This window comes from Camellia sinensis, chromosome 13 (assembly GCF_055761805.1).
Source record: "Camellia sinensis isolate YWXY chromosome 13, ASM5576180v1, whole genome shotgun sequence".
Taxonomy (NCBI): domain Eukaryota; kingdom Viridiplantae; phylum Streptophyta; class Magnoliopsida; order Ericales; family Theaceae; genus Camellia; species Camellia sinensis.
The window spans coordinates 112,124,092-112,144,352 of NC_138973.1; the positions used below are offsets into that span (position 1 = coordinate 112,124,092).

General features: G+C 37.2%; 3 protein-coding genes across 4 annotated transcripts; 1 reads left to right on the forward strand and 2 right to left on the reverse strand.

Annotated features, from left to right (window-relative positions):
• Window positions 1–328: 328 nt before the first annotated feature.
• On the reverse strand, window positions 329–12,731 carry LOC114264131 (uncharacterized). 2 transcript variants are annotated; one of them, XM_082903198.1, is made up of 8 exons: window positions 12,004–12,729; window positions 11,141–11,319; window positions 10,286–11,040; window positions 8,142–8,207; window positions 5,339–5,467; window positions 5,157–5,207; window positions 1,785–1,925; window positions 329–1,672 (listed from the first exon to the last, which is right to left on the reverse strand). In XM_082903198.1, the coding sequence occupies exons 3-8, from the start codon at window positions 11,000–11,002 to the stop codon at window positions 620–622; spliced, it is 2,157 nt and encodes a 718-aa protein (XP_082759324.1). In that variant the 5' UTR covers window positions 11,003–11,040; window positions 11,141–11,319; window positions 12,004–12,729; the 3' UTR covers window positions 329–619. The 2 variants fall into 2 exon arrangements, with proteins under 2 accessions (XP_082759324.1, XP_082759323.1); XM_082903197.1 differs by having other exon boundaries at window positions 10,286–11,319; window positions 12,004–12,731.
• A 2,682-nt stretch (window positions 12,732–15,413) lies between these two features.
• On the forward strand, window positions 15,414–15,959 carry LOC114291191 (protein MAIN-LIKE 2). Its single transcript, XM_082900797.1, has one exon. The coding sequence runs from the start codon at window positions 15,414–15,416 to the stop codon at window positions 15,957–15,959; it is 546 nt and encodes a 181-aa protein (XP_082756923.1).
• A 1,247-nt stretch (window positions 15,960–17,206) lies between these two features.
• On the reverse strand, window positions 17,207–20,120 carry LOC114264436 (PKS-NRPS hybrid synthetase cheA-like). The gene is made up of 5 exons (XM_082900798.1): window positions 20,088–20,120; window positions 19,311–19,953; window positions 18,767–19,211; window positions 17,775–18,687; window positions 17,207–17,383 (listed from the first exon to the last, which is right to left on the reverse strand). Exons 1-5 carry the CDS (start codon window positions 20,118–20,120, stop codon window positions 17,207–17,209), a joined length of 2,211 nt encoding a protein of 736 aa, XP_082756924.1.
• Window positions 20,121–20,261: the final 141 nt, after the last annotated feature.

Below are 20,261 nucleotides of genomic sequence, written 5' to 3' on the forward strand. Positions count from 1 at the left end.
TCATACAAAGGATATGCATAAAAGCAAATGAAAGGGAGAAAAAAAATCAAGCTCCAAACCATGCCAATACCTCAACCAGCAGCATCCATTATATGATCCTGATCTGTGCTTTAGACAGCCAAGTCTTGGACTATTTAGTCTGCAATACTCTACTAGTTCATCATACTCATCATACTTGCAACAAGAAGAATAAACTTGAATCTTTTAAAAATCTGCGGTCCAAGAGTCAACCAAACTTTTACATGTAATTTATTTGTAGTGATTAGAAAATATATATATATATTAATATTTTCTGAGAGAGAGAGAGAGAGAGGTATTTTACCCTTGATTTCGAAAAACACAGCTTTTTAATCCACTCACATCCCAAAATAAATTATAGGAGGAATCCGTTGACCTATTATATCAGCTGCCAAGTATAAAAAAGCATCGAAAACTGTTAGCAACTGGATCAGATACAACGATTTCCATAACTAAAATTCAGGAAAAACAATACTTGCCTGGTTGCTGCTAAAAAAAAAAAAAGAAAAAGAAAAAAGAGATAAATAAATAAATAAAAGTGAAGACTAGTGACTAGGGATCACTATCATGGGATCACTATCATTGGCAGTACAATACTACATTAACCTGGCTTGGTTTTACTACCATTGCCATACAAGAAATCCAAAATTGTAGACCCCCTCGAAGTACTTTGTGAACTACTGCTTTCCTTATTGAAGTTGGCGCTGCCATCAGGAGGACGATCCATCTTAATTCTAGACTCATACTTAGCTGCAAAAGCTAACGTTGACATGAGTGCCTTCTGTGCTGAGTTCGTCATGTTTGAAAGACGTGCCTTTTGAGCTGCATTTGGCGTATTTGACAAGAGTGCCTTCAGAGCTGAACTCTGTGTGTCTTTACCATGCTCATCTGTCAATTGATCCACAGATTGATCTGAAGGAAGTGAAGATAGTTGCTTCCATGGTTTTGAACTGGGGATCTGAAGTCTAGGTGCAGTTTCTTTCTCTTGAACAGACACAACATCATTGTCCTTAGGATGATCTAATGCAGCTTTGCCAAACGAAAGAAAGTTTATTCCTTGGGGTGGCATAGTAGGTGTTCTCTTCGGCATCTCACTCCAGATGGGTATCACGTCTCTTGCGATTTGAGCCGTCTGATTGCCAATTTTGAGTCCAACATCCTTCTTTGGAGATGAGGCAGCTTGCTTATCCTTGTTAGAATCATCAAAGGTAATTGATTTTGGAATACCACAATCCTTTAAAGGAGCTTTGCCAAATGACAGGAAGTTTATTCCCTTTGATTCCACTGCAGCTGTCATCTTTGTAATCTCATTTGAGTTTTGAGCCATATCTGGTGTGCCACGGATCATCGGAAGACCAACTTTAACACCACCAACACCTGTTATCGGAGAAACTTGATTAAGCTTACTTGGATTGTCCAGTGCCGATTTCCCAAACATAAGCTTGCTTATTCCCTTGGGTTGTGTCTGTACAGCACGTTTGAGTATAGTCTCTACCACATCCTGTTTAGTGTTCTTACTAGAATCAACCTTCTGATGAGAGGAATTATTCAAGTTCAATTTCTTCTCAGAATTTGTACTCTTTAGGAGGGATGAAAACTTCAACTCGGGTTTGGAAACATTTGTTGTGCTTGGGGAACCTTCCGTGAGTGGCATCTGAGAGACATATAGCTGGATAAGTATTCCGAAAGGCAATAAGTATGGCCACACATTCAGTAAAGCATAGCTAAACAAAGCCAACAAAAACTCAAAAAGAAAAAAAAGTCACCTCGTGTGAAAACAAACAGTCGGGGCCTCTGCTGCAAAATCCGTTGGACAAATAATTGTTGCAGGGATACTTGGACAGTTGATGATCAAATGGACAGTCATCGCCCTTCATGCATGAGTGACGAGCAAAATGACAACATGCCTGCAACACCAAAAACCATGAGAGAGTGAGAGAGAGAGAGATGCTAAGCAATAAAAATAACCCCTTGATTTGCTATAAGAATGATAAGTATGTTTCAGGGATGAATTTGCCATCATGCAGTATGATTTATGCATATTGAAAAGTAGTAAGAAATATGGATGAATTATGTTGGTGAGGGAAGTACACATGATTGAACAAGTTTAACTTCTGAACTACCACTGATTTAAAATCATTCGAAACTGCACATAATCCAAATCAAACACTTGAAATGAGAAGTAAATTAACTGTAGGTGACATGTAATAGTGAGTCGTGGATATTCTTTCATCTCCACTTGGGGAAATTAGCAGTGTCTGGGACAAGCAAGGGTCGGGGACTTCTGTGAGGGTCAAGGCAAGGACCGGGGCACACTGTTCTAAACCAAATCTATTGCTGTCCCTAGGTATTATCAACCATCAGAACACTTGCCGGTTGAAAATGTTCAGTCTACATAGTCAGCTATCTTTGTCGTAATTATTTGGAATAAAAGGACAAAAACCTAAAAAAAATAGAGAATTAACATCTATGTAAAAGCATATCAATACAAGATTGAAGGCAGCATAAAGTACTTGCCAAAATGGAGACTAATGACGATTCCCAAACAGAAATCAAATCTTAGAAATAGAATTGATTAGTGCCAGCCCATCAAAGAGTGGAAGAATCCAATGGGTGGAAGTAGTAGTTTCCAGAGAGACCCATACCTCTTTAAGGGCATGCGGTTCATAAAAACAAAAATCGATCTCTTCTAAGAAAACAAGAAAGATTATTAGTCCTTGAGATTTGGGTGAGCCTCAAAGGTGGCTCAGCCATTAGGCCACTAATCTTATCGCCTAAGGCCAACCCGGAACATTTTTAAAAATTCTTATTGCCGAAGGCCTCAATTTTTTAAAAACACAGCAAAATAAGACCTCATTTTAATGTTTAGCATAAGATCAGTGTCAATGTCACCAAGATTCTCCTCACACTCTACAGTTGGGAAAGTTTGCAGGTTGAAGAAAGCTTTATATGATTTGAAACAGTCTCTTCGGACTTGGTTTGACAGATTTCTAAAAGCAATGTTGAGGTTTGAATACAAGCAAAGTAATGCAGATTATACCATGTTTGTCAAACACAATTCAAATAAGGTAACTGTGCTTATTGTATATGTGGATGATATAGTTGTGACAAGGAATGATGAGGAGAATGTGACACATCTGAAGATGTTGACCAAGGAGTTTAAGATCAAAGATCTTGGCCCATTGAGGTTACTTTCTTTGGATTGAAGTTGCCAAATCTAACAAAGGCATCTTTATTTCTCAAAGGAAGTACATTCTAGATCTCCTTGAAGAAATAAGCATGTTAGGCTATAAACCAACCGATTCACCTATTGAGGTTAACCATCATCTTTGCAGTGGTGTTGGTAACTCGGTGGAGAAAGAAAGGTACCAAAGACTTGTTGGACGGCTCATATACCTATCCCACACTCGGCCGGTTATTGCCTATGCAGTTGGCATAGTAAGTCAATTTATGCATGATCCTCGTGCAACACATTTGGAGGCTGTGTATCGCATTTTAAGGTATCTTAAATCTGCCCTAAGAAAAGGAATTTTGTTATATAATCATGGACACTTGAGGTTGGAGGCATTTACTGATGCAGATTGGACAAGTTCTGTAAATGACAGATGGTCTACATCTGGCTATTGCGCTTTTGTAGGGAGTAATTTAGTCACTTGACATAATAAAAAGCAGACAATGGTATCCTGGTCTAGTGCAGAGGCAAAATACTAAGCTAAGGTGCATGGTATTTGTGAACTCATGGAATTGTTTGTGGTGATCCTATGACTATGTACTGTAACAACAAAGCCACCATTAGTATTGCTCACAATCCTATTCAACATGATAAAACCAAGCATATTGAGATTGATCGGCACTTTATTAAAGAGAAATTGAATAACGGTTTCATGTGTATGCCTTTTGTGAAGTCAGAAAATCAATTGGCCGATGTGTTTACCAAAGGTCTTAGTAGTAAGGTTTTTCATCCAATTTGTTGCAAGTTGGGCATAAGAAATATATTTGCACCACCTTGCGGGAGAGTGTTAAGTGTTGTGTCGGTGTCTATGTCATGGTGACATCAACCCTATTATGATGTCATCCATGACATCAGCCTTGATTTACTTTGGCTTATATATAGCCTCCTTTCCTTCATTGTAAAACACAATCACATATCAATAAAATCTTCTCTCTCTCTCTCTCTCTCTCTCTCTCTCTCTCCCTTCTTCTTCTTCTTCTTCTTCTTCTTTTTCTTCTTCATACATTTGTCAATAACCTATAAGATGGTTTTGTACCAAGAAACTTTCTCCATTGTGCTCAAAATTGATGTCCAATTATGTTGCATACACACGAACAAGAAACACATACACGATGTAATATAGACACGGGCAAACCTTAAAAAAGGGGGCCACGGATAGAGACATGGAAACATATTATATATAATATAACTTTTACACATTATATAAAAAAAACATTTGATTTGATCAATTATATAATTCTACTTAATATAGAAAAACATGAAAAAAAGCTCCAAAAATATCATCTATGTAATGACTTTCATTACTTGCTTTCTCACTACATTTTTTTTAACTCTTTGTTACTTTATTATTTCCCTATGTATTTTATAAGTATATATTATTTCCCTATGTTAGAAGTTACCAATGCATATTTGACTTCATGTTGATCAAGCATATGGTGCATTCTTCTTAGAAATGTTTCCAGATGCATGAGTGGCATTCCTAAGAATTCTAACATTGTTCTTTGTTGAAGAGTGTTAAAGAAGTGATGTCAAATTGTTAAAAATGTATATCACCGAATGGTCTAAAATTAAGAATTTTTATTTTTAAATTATAACACATAATTGTGGGACACGTCACCAACAGTGTCGTAAAATGTCAGTATTTGACAGACACAGCTCCTTGTTAGAAGTGTTCATTCTACTTGAGTATCTCACTAGTCAATTATTGAACTAGTGTACCACTATAAGCAGACTATCAGTCAGAATGAAACAGAGCAGACTATTAATGGTAACAGAATGAAACAGCGCTAATTATTAATGATACATCTCCAGTAGTTATCAACAATCAGCTGGTCTTATAATAATCACAATCAAATGCAATTGTTGAATCATGAGAGTGCTTGGTTAAAACGTTACATGATCATACCTTGGATTTTGTCAAGGGTATTGTATCATGTGAAAATTTGCACTTGTCACCCTGTGCAACAAAAAGAACAAAATAAAAGCAGTGTCATCAGTATGCATATAAGTGAGACTTCTAAGCAATTGAAACCTCCATCCTAAAATTAGACAAGACAAGAAAGACAGAACATAGATTACTATTACAACCTCTTGGCATCTTCCCTTCATATAATGACGGCAATATGTCACTGTTTTTGGTTTCAATACTGGTTGGATTTTTAACCTTTTAACACCAAGACGCCTATTCTTTTCTGCTCGTTTGATTCTTTCCTTTTGCTGCAATAAGCAAATTAGATAAATTAGTTAAGCCCAGAAAAAAAGATGTAATATAGATTGAAACTGTGCATGGCAACTATAATAGTATTGATCAACACTGAACTTGGTGTGTGATGTGTAAAATAAATATTCAAAGTATCATAAAGTACCGCATTTATTAAATGTAAGGGAATAATTTACTTTGGGGACTTATGTCACTTTGCACCTAACCTATCAATTTTAACAATTAACGCCTTAAACTGTAAAAAATTGTTTTACTTTGCAATAATTGTCATTGTGTTACATTGTTTGAAGAAAAATTTCACTTTGTACCTCAAACTATCATGTGTCAATTTAGTCCTTTAACCTAAGAAGCACGGAACCTATGAAGCACGGACCCGGACCCGGACCCGGACCTGGACCCGGGACACGACACGTCCACGCGGACATGCAAATTTTCAAAAAATAAGGGACACGCTGAATATATATAAATTTTTTTATTTATTATATGTAAAATTAAAAATATATATTATTTTTATTTATGTATTTACTTTAATATCAAATATCATTCACAAATTAATTTTTTTCTACAAATAAAAATAATTTATTCTATGTCTGTTAATGTTTAGCACACAAGAATATCCAAAAAAATAGAAAAAATGAAAAGAGGAGAAAAAAAGGTACTGTAAAAAAAAGGTTCATTCATCCGAGAGAGAGAGAGAGAAAAGAAAACAAAACAAAAGAAAACAAAAAATGGATAGAACAGAGAGAGGGGCAAACACGCAAAGGGGGAGAGAGAGAGAGAGAGAGAGAGAGAAAGAGAGAGAATAGACACAGAGAAAGAGAAAGAGTCAAATAGACACAGAAAGCAAAAGCGAGACTCGAACACACAGCAAGAGAGAGAGAGAGAGACGAATAGAAGAAACGACAAAAGAAGAACAAAGAACAGATTCGAAAAACATACCTCGATCTAGGGGCTTCAACAAGTTCTTCACCCTCTCTCTCTCTCTCTCTCTCTCTCTCTCGGATGAATTAACAGATTCAAAGAACATACCTCAATTTGAACTTTGAATCACATTAGGAGAAACAAAGGGTTTAAGTTGTAATTTGAACTACTCGACCGAGCTAACCACCGCTGAACTGAATGGTTTAAGGGGGTCGATTTTGAATAGGACGGCGGTCGACAGCAGGTGAATGGTTTCCTCACCAGATGGTGTCGGCTCGGTTGACTGGTCAAGGGTGAACTCGAGCCAATCTGACCCATGAACACCCTATCCACTTCTATGGAAGAGACATGCATGTTGGACATAACACTCAGCAGACACTCCTAAAAGTGTATCTGACGCTTGCTCAAAGTGTTTTAATTAAAATTTTAAATTCATAATATTGAACACTTCATAGACACTACTTGAATACTCTGGCAATACTTCTTGAACCCTTTGAGCACAATCTATATGATTAATCTCTTCATAGTAACAATGTTCTGCATTCTTTAGAATGCAACTTGTTCATTCTAAATATATTTCAAAACATTTATAAGATGAATACATCACGTATTTGAATGTGCTACAATTGTTTTTACATTCTTTGCAATGTTATTGTAACATGAATGATATCTTGATATTTAAGTTATGAAATATATGGCTTTTTAATTGGTGTTATGTACATTTTTCTTTCATTACATTTGAATATCCATATATTTGACATATAATAAATTTATAAAAATATAAACTTTTAACGTGTCCTAGGCATATCGTGTCTTGCATTTTTTGAAAATCACCATGTCGAAGTGTTTGTGTTGTGTCACATTTTTGTATCTATGCCACATAGCTTTTTTTAATACCTTAGACTATTAAAATTGATTCACTTTACCCCCAATCATTACGAACGTTACAATTTTTTATAGAAGACCATATGAATCGGTCACAGGTGATATTTAAGGGGCATTGGAGAGAGGAGCGCCCTTCTCCAACCAAATCTATAGCAACTACAAGGGAAAGACAATAATGCTACAATTGCTTGTGTATTGCTTGCGTATTTGTGGATGAATCGTTTCAAACCTCCAAATGACTTCGTCTACTTACATTTTTCTCTCCTTTCAAGCTTCTATATCTTGTCATGCTTATCTATCCTCACTTTGTTTTGTCATAAAATTTGGTTTACTATTAAACCATATAAAGGTAAAGAAGATGAAGTTCATTTACATGTGCACAAAACTGGTATGGATTTGGTGGGAGAAGGGGTCTCCTTCCCCTCCAGTGCTTACACTATCACCCGTGGCCAATTCATGTGATCTTACTTAAAAAATTACAAGGTCATTATCGATTCAGGGAAAAATGAATCAATTTTAATTATTTAAGTTGTCAACTGTTAACTATTAAATTTGATAGTTCAAGGGCTAAAGTTTAAGTGACACAAATGTTATAGTTTGATGGGTATAGTTTAGTTTTTTGTCAAACAATTCTAACACTATCAATGACTTAGGGCAAGGTGGAACAATTTAAATAGTTTTAGTGTCAATTGTTAATATTGAAAATTAACAATATTTTAAAGGGCACGAGTCTAATATTTTGATGGGCATAGCAAATTTTTTTTTTTTTTCCAAATGTGTTTCCTTGCGCCATAAAGAAAAAACCTAGACAAAGATACAAAATTCAGCCAAAGATTAAAAGTATAAAAAGAAACAAATGTATACCTTTTTCTTTGCTTTGTTTTCCTTGGTCGAAGGACCCCGCTTTTTCTTTTTGCGAACACCAGCATCCTGTTATAGATATAACTAACTTTATACCGGATCCAATATATATAGACCAAACGTAACCATAAAAAAGATGGTTATATATCTAACAGATGTCGCATAATGATTCAGAAAACAATTACTACAGCCTAGGTAGAGAATCATAGCCACAACCATTGTTGCACTCAAATAACACTCAGATCAAGGTTGAGAACTCATAACAAATAAAAATAAATAAATAAATCTTATTTTTGGTTAAAGATCTATAATTCTAAGCAATATAAGCTCAAATTCAACAATCTATGGCGCTCAAAGAACTAGTACTAATCTTGTTAGGTTGTGTGAGTAAATGCATATATAAAGATTCGAGGTATTTTATTTTTCAAAATATTCACTATAGTCTCATTGCAGCAGATGTATGTGTGATCATAAGCACAATAGGGAGTTAGTTAGCCGTCTTCTTATTCATTTGGAGGTGGAGTAGGATTTATAGCCCTTGCTCCTTATATTTGGTGTGGAATAGGTGTTTCCTGGGAGGGTGGGGAAGTTCTTCGCTCTTGGAGAGGTGCTTGAGTGGGGAGGAGGAAAGCATGGTGATTGGTTCCTTTTGCATTAATGTGGTCAGTGTGGGACAAACAGAATAGAAGATTTTTTTTATGGGAAGGACAACTCTATTTAGAGTTTTAAAAATAGATTATTGTATTTTTTTCTTTTAACTTTTCGGGGATTGTCAATCCATCCTTCAGCCAACTTTTGGGATTTTGCAGAGGGCTTTGAATAGCTTTTGTTATATAGATGAGATAGTTTTCTAATGTATACAGGTTGCACCCCCACCAAATAGAACCTGAAGACACCAAGTCAAACAAACTGCTTTATAGCTATAGACTCAAAAACCAACCCAATTTCAAACTTTATGAAAATCAGAGAATAAAATAAGAAAACATAATTAAAAAAGAAACTTAATACTCTTAAAACTTACTCCTGAGATAAAAATCTCATAATATAACATCTTAAATCATTTTGGTGGGACTTGACTATCTACTTGTATCATCATCCAAAATTTAACAGTCAATATTTGATTGCATAACTAATCGATTTTGATTGTATCATCATCCAAGAAAAAAAATGAATAAATTAAATAGATTTCTGAAAACAAGAAAAGGAATTCTAGGATGATTGTTAGTACTCTACAAGGTGAATTTTTCACTATGCTAGCAAAGTATCACAATGATTACCCTTTTGTTTCCTAATTTCACTCTAAAAGCAATGTAAATGTCATTTAAAGTTCGTCAGAAGGGATTATGGTCTGTTGAGTGCCGAGGCTTTTCAAAAAACAATGGTAGGAAATTGATACTCGTTGCTTTCCTTTTATTCTTTTCTTCTTTTTTCCTTCTAATTGTTTTCCTCTTATGGAAGATAGAAGGGGGGTTGAGGCTTTTTAGCAGTTTGGTTGACATTGTTCATTTCCACATGCGCACTTGTGCTTGTGACTGTGTGACACATATGCATGTGTTAGAGAGGTAGAGGTACAAGCATCAGCTATTCTGGCTTTCATTGGTTTTCCAATCAACTGCATCATAAAGGCCGCTGGTTTAAGCTGCTAGGCATATTTCAACCAAATTTATGACATCTATTTCCAAATGCAAGAGCGGAAACTCCATGCCAAAAAATTTGGTGTTTATCACAAAATACAATTCAAACAACTATGGTTATAAGTAAGAATTATGGTCAACTCTACCAAAGGAAGCACTAAAATACTGAAAATATGTGGAAGTTTTAGACTCTGTATAACAAAATATCACGATGACGCCAGAATTACTCGGATCCATTGCACCATATTAAGGAATGAACCATAATCTTCTTCTTTATTCCATTATTATTACTAAAACATCAGGGTGGAAAGCTATAAATTGGTGGTTTTTTCTTTTTGTTGGAAGGGTGGAGGGAGGATCCTTTGAATAAAGGTGAGTAAAGGTCGCACATCAGCACATTATCACAGTGACAACTCAAGTAACCAACACTGAATCGCCCGTGCAGACAAATGTGTCAAAAAAATTATCTTGCACCATAAGCAGTTAAAGGAAATTCACAAATCAAAATCATACCTTTTCAGTGGATAAAGTGCATTGATTTTCGGTAACATTTTCCCTTGAGATTTTTCCAGGCACTGCTGGATGGTTGAACTCCTCAATAGCTCTAGCAGTTTGCTTCTCGTTTCTTACAGTTTCTATTATAGAGTCAAACCCATGTGCCAGTTTAGCCTCACCATTTTTCCCAAAAGCAGCAATTTCTGACTTACACTCCATCTCTGGCATACTACTTTCTCTGAATTTTAATTCTACTTCCTTACCCACATTATCAATTGTCTCCACAAAATTCTTATTAGATTTGGTGGTATCTTCCTGATTTGCCACTTTCTGTTTCTTACAAGTTAATTGTTCATCATTAATAGTGGCTTCAGAATTTTGCTCCTCATCCACATTCTTCTTTTCTAATGATACAGCATCTTCAAACAACAAATCCATTGATTGGTCATAAACCCCAAAGTCCCCTGAGATTTCTCCTTCTTCAATCTCTTCATCATCAGTTACACGAAGAAGAGAATTTAACCCACCACAATCAGATACCCATTTCTCCAATTCCATCAGCTGCATTTCGTTCACTTCTTCCAACACATTCCTCTCCACAAATGAACTTCCTTGTTCATTATTCTCATCCAATCTTGACGATTCAGCATAAATATCTACATCTAAAGACAAATCAAGAGCTTCAGTGACCTTACAACTATAGTTTTCCTTGTCTACATTTCCTGATTCCTCCATACAAATTTCTTGGGGACTGCTTTGGCCTTCTTGGTTATCTATCAAAGAGACAACATTACCACTTGGATTCTTGTCCAATGTATTATTTACAAGTTTAATACTGTTTTCTGGAACGAGTTCCTTATTTACCCTACTTACATGGTCAAACTCATCTGTTTCCATTCTGTCCTCATTAACACATTCATCGCTACCAAGAAGTGTTGAATTCAAAGCACCCCTCTGAATTGACAATATTTCAGACTCCATACTGATAGGACCAACTGGTTCACCACACACTTCTCCTTGGGTCGCTTGCCCCAATTCATTCTCAACACTGTCTGCTTATAAAAGAATAACAACACAAAAATGAATAACACAATTAAGCTAAAGTTAGCATAATTGATACTCAATTAAAACCTCCAATCATTCACCAAATTTTTCATCTAATTGGATTTCAAATTTGAGTAGAAAACTTGATTTGATATGAACTACTCCAATCATTTCATCAAATTTTCAGCCAAATCTTTTAAAAAATTACCTTTTCATCCCAAATTTCACTTTTCATCAAATTTGATAAAAAATAAAAAAATAATAATAATAATAATCATCATCTCCAATGCTTCATCTTTTTAAATTTTCATCTAATTTGATGAGTTCTAAATTTGATGAGAAAAATGACTCTCCCTTGATTTGACGAACACTTGATGAAAGGATTGGAGATGATTTTTGATCACTTTTTCATCAAATTTAAATTTGATGAAAGAAAAGGCGAAGGATTGGAGATGCTCACGTTATCGTAATGCAGTCAGCTCTTCCCCCACCCCCCCCCCCCCCCTTCCCCTTTTATACACTGAAATGAATTGAAATTTTGAGAGAATCAAAATCAGGGCTCCTTGTTCCGAAATAGAGTTAAATTTTGACACAAGTGCAAAAGTGAACCACAGGGTTTAATGCTTGAACTTATTGTATAATTTTCTGAGAAACCAATCGGAGAATTCGAAAAGGAAAACACTAATGAATACCTTGTTTTGGAGGCCCCTGCGGATGGGAATGAGAAGTATGAGAGTCGGCATGGCAATGAGATAGAATTCGAACAAGTGTGAGGAAAGTTTCGCTCTTGAGGTGTCTTCTGCGATGAGGAGGGAAAGGAAAGAGAGAATCTGAGTGGTTTAGGGTTTCCAAGTGTGATTGCTCCATTCATTAATTTCAAAAATCACCTTCGAATTCGGGAACCGTATCTATATATATATATATATTATTCAAAGATGAATGAGTTGAGAGATAGAAATAGGGTGAAGACCAATTTCAAAAACAAAAAAAAAAAAAGATAAAAAACTTTCCGTCGTTTAGCGCCACCCACAATCGATCAACTCCGTCATCATCGTCGCCATGGCTTTTGCTCCATTGATCTGCTAAACTTTGTCACCGTCGATCGCCATCGCTTTTCCATCGCCGCTCTGCCCTATGGCCATTAGGGTTTCTATGAGAGGGAGATTGAATAAGGGAAATAGGGTTTGTGGAAGGCAATCGAAGATTGGGTTTGTGGGTAAGAGAGAATGAAGATCAGGGGTCTCATGGGTTTACCGAGAGAGAGAAAGAGAGAAAGAGAGAGAGTGTATGAGTGTATTGGGTAGGGTGGTCACGAATGGGTTTTAGGCGGTTGAGTTGCGGTTTGGACTTGCTTGTACGTTTTCGGTTTAGTAAATATTGAATTTGCAACCGCTTGTATTGTGAATTGTATTGTAATTGCGATTTAGGTGGATGGGGTTTGCATATATATAAATAGTTGTGGGTGGATTGTAAATTGAAATTTTGTCTTTGAAAAACAAAACTTAGACCTGTTGTTTCCCATTACTTTAGAATATCAATAATTAATTAATTAAAATTTATAAAATTAAAAATATGACAAAATCAATTTCTGATACAAGTAAAACATTTAAAACTCTAAATTTTTAAATTAAATTATAAACTAATACAGGTATATCATTCAAAATTCAAAATTATTCAAAATCATTCACTATTTTAATGGCTATTATTTTTGTGTGATTTTGGTGATTATTTAATTGATTTTTTGGTGATGCTTGATTAGTTTTAAACTCTAAATGCAGAGCTTAAGCCTCGGGAGCCTGTTTTAGATTGGCCTACAAGAAAACGAGTGGCTTTAGGCACAGCTCGTGGGCTAGAGTACCTTTATGAACAATGTAATCTTAAAATTATCCGTCGAGATGCTAAGGCTACTAATGTGTTACTGGACGAAAGTCAGAGATTTAAAATAATTTAGAAAAAATGTTTAGGGTAGTGCCGGTGCCGGTGCCGGTACCTACCAGTACAGGTGAAACCCGCAACTCGCCCACAACCCACAAAATAGAAAATCCTAAACTACATCCGACCCTAACAATTTTGCGAAACCACCCATATAGGCGCGGGCGGTTCGGATTGGGTAGTTTTTGCGAATCAAATAACCCTATGTCCAGTCCTAGTATTGGGAAGTGAGAGAGAGATAAACATCAGGGGTTCAACTACAACTGTTTGTTACAACTTTTGGAGTGATTCTGATTTGGGAGTTTGTGCTAGACTATGTGCTTGTTTGGTAACACTTATTTTTAGCTTAAATCAGCTTTTGACTTAGATTGAGCTGTTTTGGTGTGTTTGGTAAAACTTATAGAGATAGATTATAGCCTAAATTAATTGATTTTCAGCTTAAAAGCTGAAGCTGCTAATGGGGTGCTTAAGATTTTTAGCTTATGCGCGCAGCTAAAATAGAAGGGGCATAATGACTTAAATACGGGAGCTTCTATATACACACACCCTTTCCTCTCTATACAAATCTTTCTTAATACACACACTAAAAAAATAAATCCTAATATATTTGACTCACTACACACACCTATCATTCCACATATACCCCCAAATGTAAATCATACACACACACCCCCTCACACACACACACACCCGTGAGACCCCTCACACACACACACACCCATCTGAGAACCCCTCTCACACACACACCCATCTCTCACACTCTCCACCGTTCCTCCCCAAAAGCTTCATCCATCCATTTGTGTCATTGAAGTTTTGGCATTGAAGGGCATTGAAGAGCATTGAAATTTTCACATTTTAGGTTAGTTTACACAGATTATAATCTTCTCATTCCTATTTTATTTGTAATGTAGGGTTAATTTTTACCATTTTCGAAATTTTCAGTCCACTGTGATTGCCGTGTTTCATTCGGAACTGGTTATTCGAAATTTTTGTTTTTGTTCGGCAGTAGAGTTCCGAAATTTCTGCTTCCATTCGGCACTATAGTTCCGAAAATATTGACTTGGTTCGGCTTTCAAGTGCCGAAAATAATTTTTTTTTTCGGTTTTCAACTTCCAATTATGAGCTATAATTTCGGACAACAACTTCCGAACAAAACAGGTATTTTCGGACAACAATTTCCGAACAGAGTAGGTGTTTTCGGACAACAACTTCCGAACAGAAATTTTTTTTTTTTTTTTTTTCCTTCTAACACTTAATTATAACACTTAATTATAACACTCACTACACACACTCTCATTAATTTTACACACACTCTCATTATAATTTAAAACACTTATTATTTACACACACACTCTCATTAATTTTGCACACACACTCATTACACACACACTTATATTTTAAAACACTCTCATTAATTTTATACACACTATGTTTATTTACACACACACTCATTACACACACTTAGTATTGTTTGTAGATAATATGGATTATGAATATCAACAACGTGTCCCACCTATTGCTTCAAATAGACGACGTCGTGAATTGGATGTAGACCATCAACGGGGACGAGGGCGTGGGCGAGGACGAGGTCAAGGTCAAGGTCGTGGTCGAGGTCGTGATCCAGTTTCGGTAGAATATGATATTCCCAGTGCCAGTCAAAGTGGGGGCCGAAGCCAAAGACGAGTTGAAGGTTATGATATGCCTGACATTGGTGTGGAGGATACCTCTTTACCTGATTCTCCTCCTGTCCAGGAAGAGTACCTTACTCATGCTTTTCCAGGTGGACCGAATGATCCGTCAATACTGCGGAGTTTCAATAGTCATGTGGCTGCAGCTATTTGGCACGGGGAGGTAAACATTCCTCAGTAAAACTGAAATTCATTTGTGTATGAGTTTTTTTTTTTTTGTGTGTTGTATGGTAGTTTGTAATGAGATATCATTTGTGTTGTAGGAACGAGGGCCCCTAAAGTGTCATAATCACTCTTCCAAGATCCTTGCATGGCCATGGTGGTTAGTAGAGAACAACACCAGATTCAAAGCCATTATTGAGCAGTCTGGACTGTCACAGTTAGCTCGTTGCACTTATCGGTTCGTCAACAAGCTTCTAGTCTCATGTTTTGTTGAGAGATGGCAACCTCAGACGAACACATTTCACATGATAGTTGGTGAGATGACCTTGACCCTGGATGATGTTGGCACTATTCTTGGCCTTCCCATTGTAGGCAAATCAGTCAGCATACCAGATGTGACAAATCATCATGGAGTTACATTACTCGTTTATGGCTTGGGGATTACTGAACGTGCAGCATATGAAGAGGTTTCTTCTGCTGGTGGCAATTCAGTCAGGCTTGAATGGTTGCGAAGTCAGTTTGGTGGTGTCATAGATTCAGACCCTGAGGAGGCTATACAGTGCGCTGCAAGAGCTTATTTATTGTTTCTGTTGGGATGTACACTCTTCAGTGACAAGAGTGGCGGCAGGGTTCCCGTTGTTTACCTCGGCTTGTTGATGGATTTGGGATCCATACATACTTATGCCTGGGGTGCTGCTGCATTAGCATTTTTATATCGACAGTTGGGGTTTGCTAGCCGGTCTGGGGTTAAGCAGATGGGCGGTTATATGACTCTTTTGGAGGCGTGGATTTATAAGCACTTCCGAGCATTCCGACCTCATCAGAACATGGGCTACAATGAAGACATGCCACATGTGTACCATTAGGCATCTAGGAGAGAGGCGGGTTCCTCCATTGACCATTTGAAATCTTTTCGAGCCGAGCTTGACAGTTTAGTAGCTACTGATGTAAGTTTACTCATCCTGCGATAATTTTAAGACTTCCATTTATCATACCCTTTATGTACTTTAATGCAAAAACACTTTTACGTTTACAGGTTATTTGGGATCCATACCACAGCTGCAGAGACCGGCATCCATGTAACCCGGTTATGTTCTACCATGGATGCTTAAAGTGCTTAGACGTTGTCGAACCCTATCATCCAGATAGAGTTTTGAGGCAGTTTGGCAGGGTTCAAACCATCCCAGATGCGCCGCTAGCTCCTAGTCGTGGTGCACGAGGCAACATATATGCACGATATACCGTCATGTACAGATACTTGGATAGGATGTGGGAGGCTTGGGATAACCACGTGTTGTCTGCGCAACGGAGGAGCACACCAGTTCGTCAGCCTTGGCAATGTGTACCGGGTTACATGGATTGGTATAAGAATATCACGCACCTATATGTCGAGCACACTGATGAACCGCGTGTCCATGACCATCAGGATTTCAGCGAACATGCGGATGTAATCTATTATCCTCTCTGATGCACATGTAACTTACTTTTTTTTTTATTTTGATATGTTCCTTAAAATGTGATATTCTTTTCAAATGCAGCGTATTGCACATGCACTACAGATTTCACATCCTATTATTGACGCTGGTTATCAGGAGGGGATTCGCCATCCTTATCGACTTTACCAGGCTATCGAGAGTATGACACATGTTCTTGAAGGTCAGCACATTGACGAAGCTGGACCTAGTTCTGCTGAACCTAGTTCTGCTGGAGGTCGCTTTCCATCTTCGACATTGACATACAGTCGTAGGCCTAGGCGTAGGCATACAGCTGATTCGTGACATGTTATGTTGTTACATGTTATTTTGTTAGTTGATGAATATTGTTTGGTGTTTTTTGTAAGATGACATTGTTGTAATGGTAACAGTGGTTAATATTTTCTTATTAGAATGGAATGGCAACAATGGTATTGTAATGACATTGTAATGACCTTTTATTATTAGAATGGAATGGTAACAATGGTCGTTGATTTTGTAAATGATATTTTCGTATTACAATTGAATGGTAACAATGGTCGATAACATTCAATCCACATTGCAAAACATAACACATCAACATAAAAAACACATCCATTAATTTCTTCCATAATTGTAACATTGTCAAATGCATACATGTGTCATGCGACATCAACAACATCAAAAGTCTCTCGAGTAGCTACATTATCATGAATAATGTCCTTGAAATGTTGAATGCAACGCGCATATGCATCATCCCAGTCCACAGCGCAAGGGTGACGGTATTTTCTCCAATTAGTGGCAATAGGAGGAACTGGATGGCCTGGCTGCAACAAAACCTGCACCAAATATCAATTGATTTAGTGGTCATACCTTATAACTTGTTGTACATGCATAAACGCAATTGATAAGTTTCTGTTATACCTGCACGAAATGATTTCCGTTGACAAACCCAATGGCAATCTCACGTCTATCAAGTTAAGGTACTGGCACGGTTCTAAGAGGTAAAAAGGTGAGACATTGCTGTAAAGACAAGTGGTATAACACAAGATTGTAGCATGATGCAACAAGATGGCCCATGTCTGGCATAGTCATCCAATGTGAGTATCCAGGATTGTCTTCAAAGTATGACAATATGCTTGTCAATTTTTCAAACCTTTCATAGGACCCATAAAGTGTAATGTATTCCTCTTTGTGTGTGTGCAGCTCACAAAATAGGTCACGCCTAACCTGAGCCCAATCATCTTCTGTATGACCAATTGAAGCAGCTATAGCCCTAAAACCACAATTCCCATCTGCAGCTACATCCTTGACAAACTTAATATATGTTTTTAACCCAGTAGGGAAAGCATCAACATATGCACCAGGTTTCACTGTTCTAGTAATGTATGCCTTCCCTTTCGGGTTCACCTTCTCCTTTCCCTTAACAGGTCGCTTCGTCTTGGTTTGCAGAGTAGAAGCTAATGTAGTGATTTGAGTGTCCCTAGGTGAAAAGGAATCATGTCCAGATTGCACTAACTCAAATGCACACGGGTCACGACGGGTAGAAACATTGATCTTCTTATGATCCCGAGGACGTGTTTTGGGCTTCACCTCCGGCTCAACAAGAAAAGTGTTTTCCGGATATACAATCTCTTTCAACTTCTTCAAAAGCTCCAATCGCATGGTTCTATCACTTTCATTAAACTTGTTGACAAACAACTCTACTTCTGCATGACAAGTCACCTCTGTTTCCTCTTCTTTCTTGCATATGGAGATATGAAGTTGCCTCCACTGTGACTGTATGGTAGCAAGTGGTATAGGACGATCTTGTCTGATGTAGTCAGTAATCTCATGGGCGCAAGGTAAACCATGAGTGTGGCGAAGGACGCATCCACAAGCTTCAACATCAATACCAACGGAATTAGCTCTCTTACTCTCGACAGGCAAATACTCCAATGCAGAAATAGACACATTCCCCCGTAGCTCCCTGAATTGAGAAGGTTTAAATTGATGTTGCACAACAGTTAGACTTTTCTCAAATGAAGCCTTGATATCAGTGTGTTGCAACTCAAGTAGACTGTGTATTTTCTTAAATGATGCCTGAAATGAGACTTGACATGAACCCAATTGTCTTTTAAGTTTTGCATGTGCACTCTCAGCCCTGTTCAATTCAATGTAAGTCAAGTTAAAATCAAGTACATGACAGTTATTAATAACATATTCAACAAAAGTGATGTTACCGGTTCGTTGTAACATTGCCACAATGCATACACGTGTTTGTCCATGCCGCCACAAATTTGTCCTTGTAAGGAACCAACCAAGTATCCATGACATATTTGACTGCATCAGGATAACTACTGAATTCCTTAAGTAATGATTTAAGACGCTCCTCGTATTGAATTTCAGAAGATGAATACACTACAGAGTTCCACTCATGGTTGAACTTCTCCCATTTTTGCTGTGTCTCAAACATTTTCTTGCATTTGGTTAACACATTCTTATTGATATGCCAACGACATAATAAATGTCTGGCACTCGGGAATATCTTCTGTATGGCATTCATCAAGGCTAGCTCTCTGTCAGTAACAATAACTGTTGGCACAACAAACCCATTCATGACATCACGTAATGTGGCTAACACCCACGCATAGTTATCGACCCTCTCATACTGTAAGTATGCAAAAGCTACAGAGAATGTCATTTAAGTTGATGTCACTCCCACAATTTCAAGAAGAGGAAGCCGATATCTGTTGGTTTTATATGTGCAATCCATAATTAATATACGTGGGAAAGACCGAAATAAATCCAAACTGGTAGGATGTGCCCAAAACAAGTCTGTCACAGTCATCGTGGACTCTTCAGACCGATGGCGCTCAATGTAATTATACTTGGCCAATTCACCCAATAAGTGTTGCATCTGTGATCTTCCAGCTCTCTGTACCACCCTGTTTCGATGGCGTACATTGTAAATGGTTTTAAGTGTGCTTACATTGAGGGCATCTCGCTGTTTCAAGGTTACTAGGATTTCTTTTGGCCGAACCATGCTCTTTGACATATCCATTAACAATGCTTTCTCATCCTTTGATAGCCTCCCCTCATATGAATGTCCCTCGAGGTGCTCTGCAGGTGGATGATTATGCAATCCGCATACTACAGTCAATGTCCATTCATCATATGTGGTAAACCTGTGAGCCCTCATATCAAAAGGACAACCACACTTCTTCGTAACGGTTATTCTTAATGTATTGTTGCCATCATGTTTTAACTTCTTTGTTGCTCTATATTGGCCACTCCTCTCACAAGCAAGATACATCCTGGGTCTTTTTTTCCCTCTACCATAGTCTGATGTTTTGATTACAATGACCAAACCATTTCTCTTTCCAACTTCACGTACCCAGTTGAGCAATTCATCCTTACTTTTGGATACCTACAAAGTTAAATAAATATTATCAAACATTTACATTTGGTGAGCAATTCAAAACATAATCGTTATAATTTCGTAGACTGAACCTGTTCAGTTGTGAAATGAGTGGTGTAATCTAACACAAAATTCGCGCAAACCTGACTTCCTTGAGTTGACACATATTCCTGCATGTTTTGTATAACATTACAAATTTTTAATGGCATTATAAAGATTAATTTGCAATTTAAAACTGTAAATTTGGTATGCAGTTTGCAAATTTGGAATATAAAATGGAAAAAAAAAATTTTACTTCATTCGGAAGTAGTTGTCCG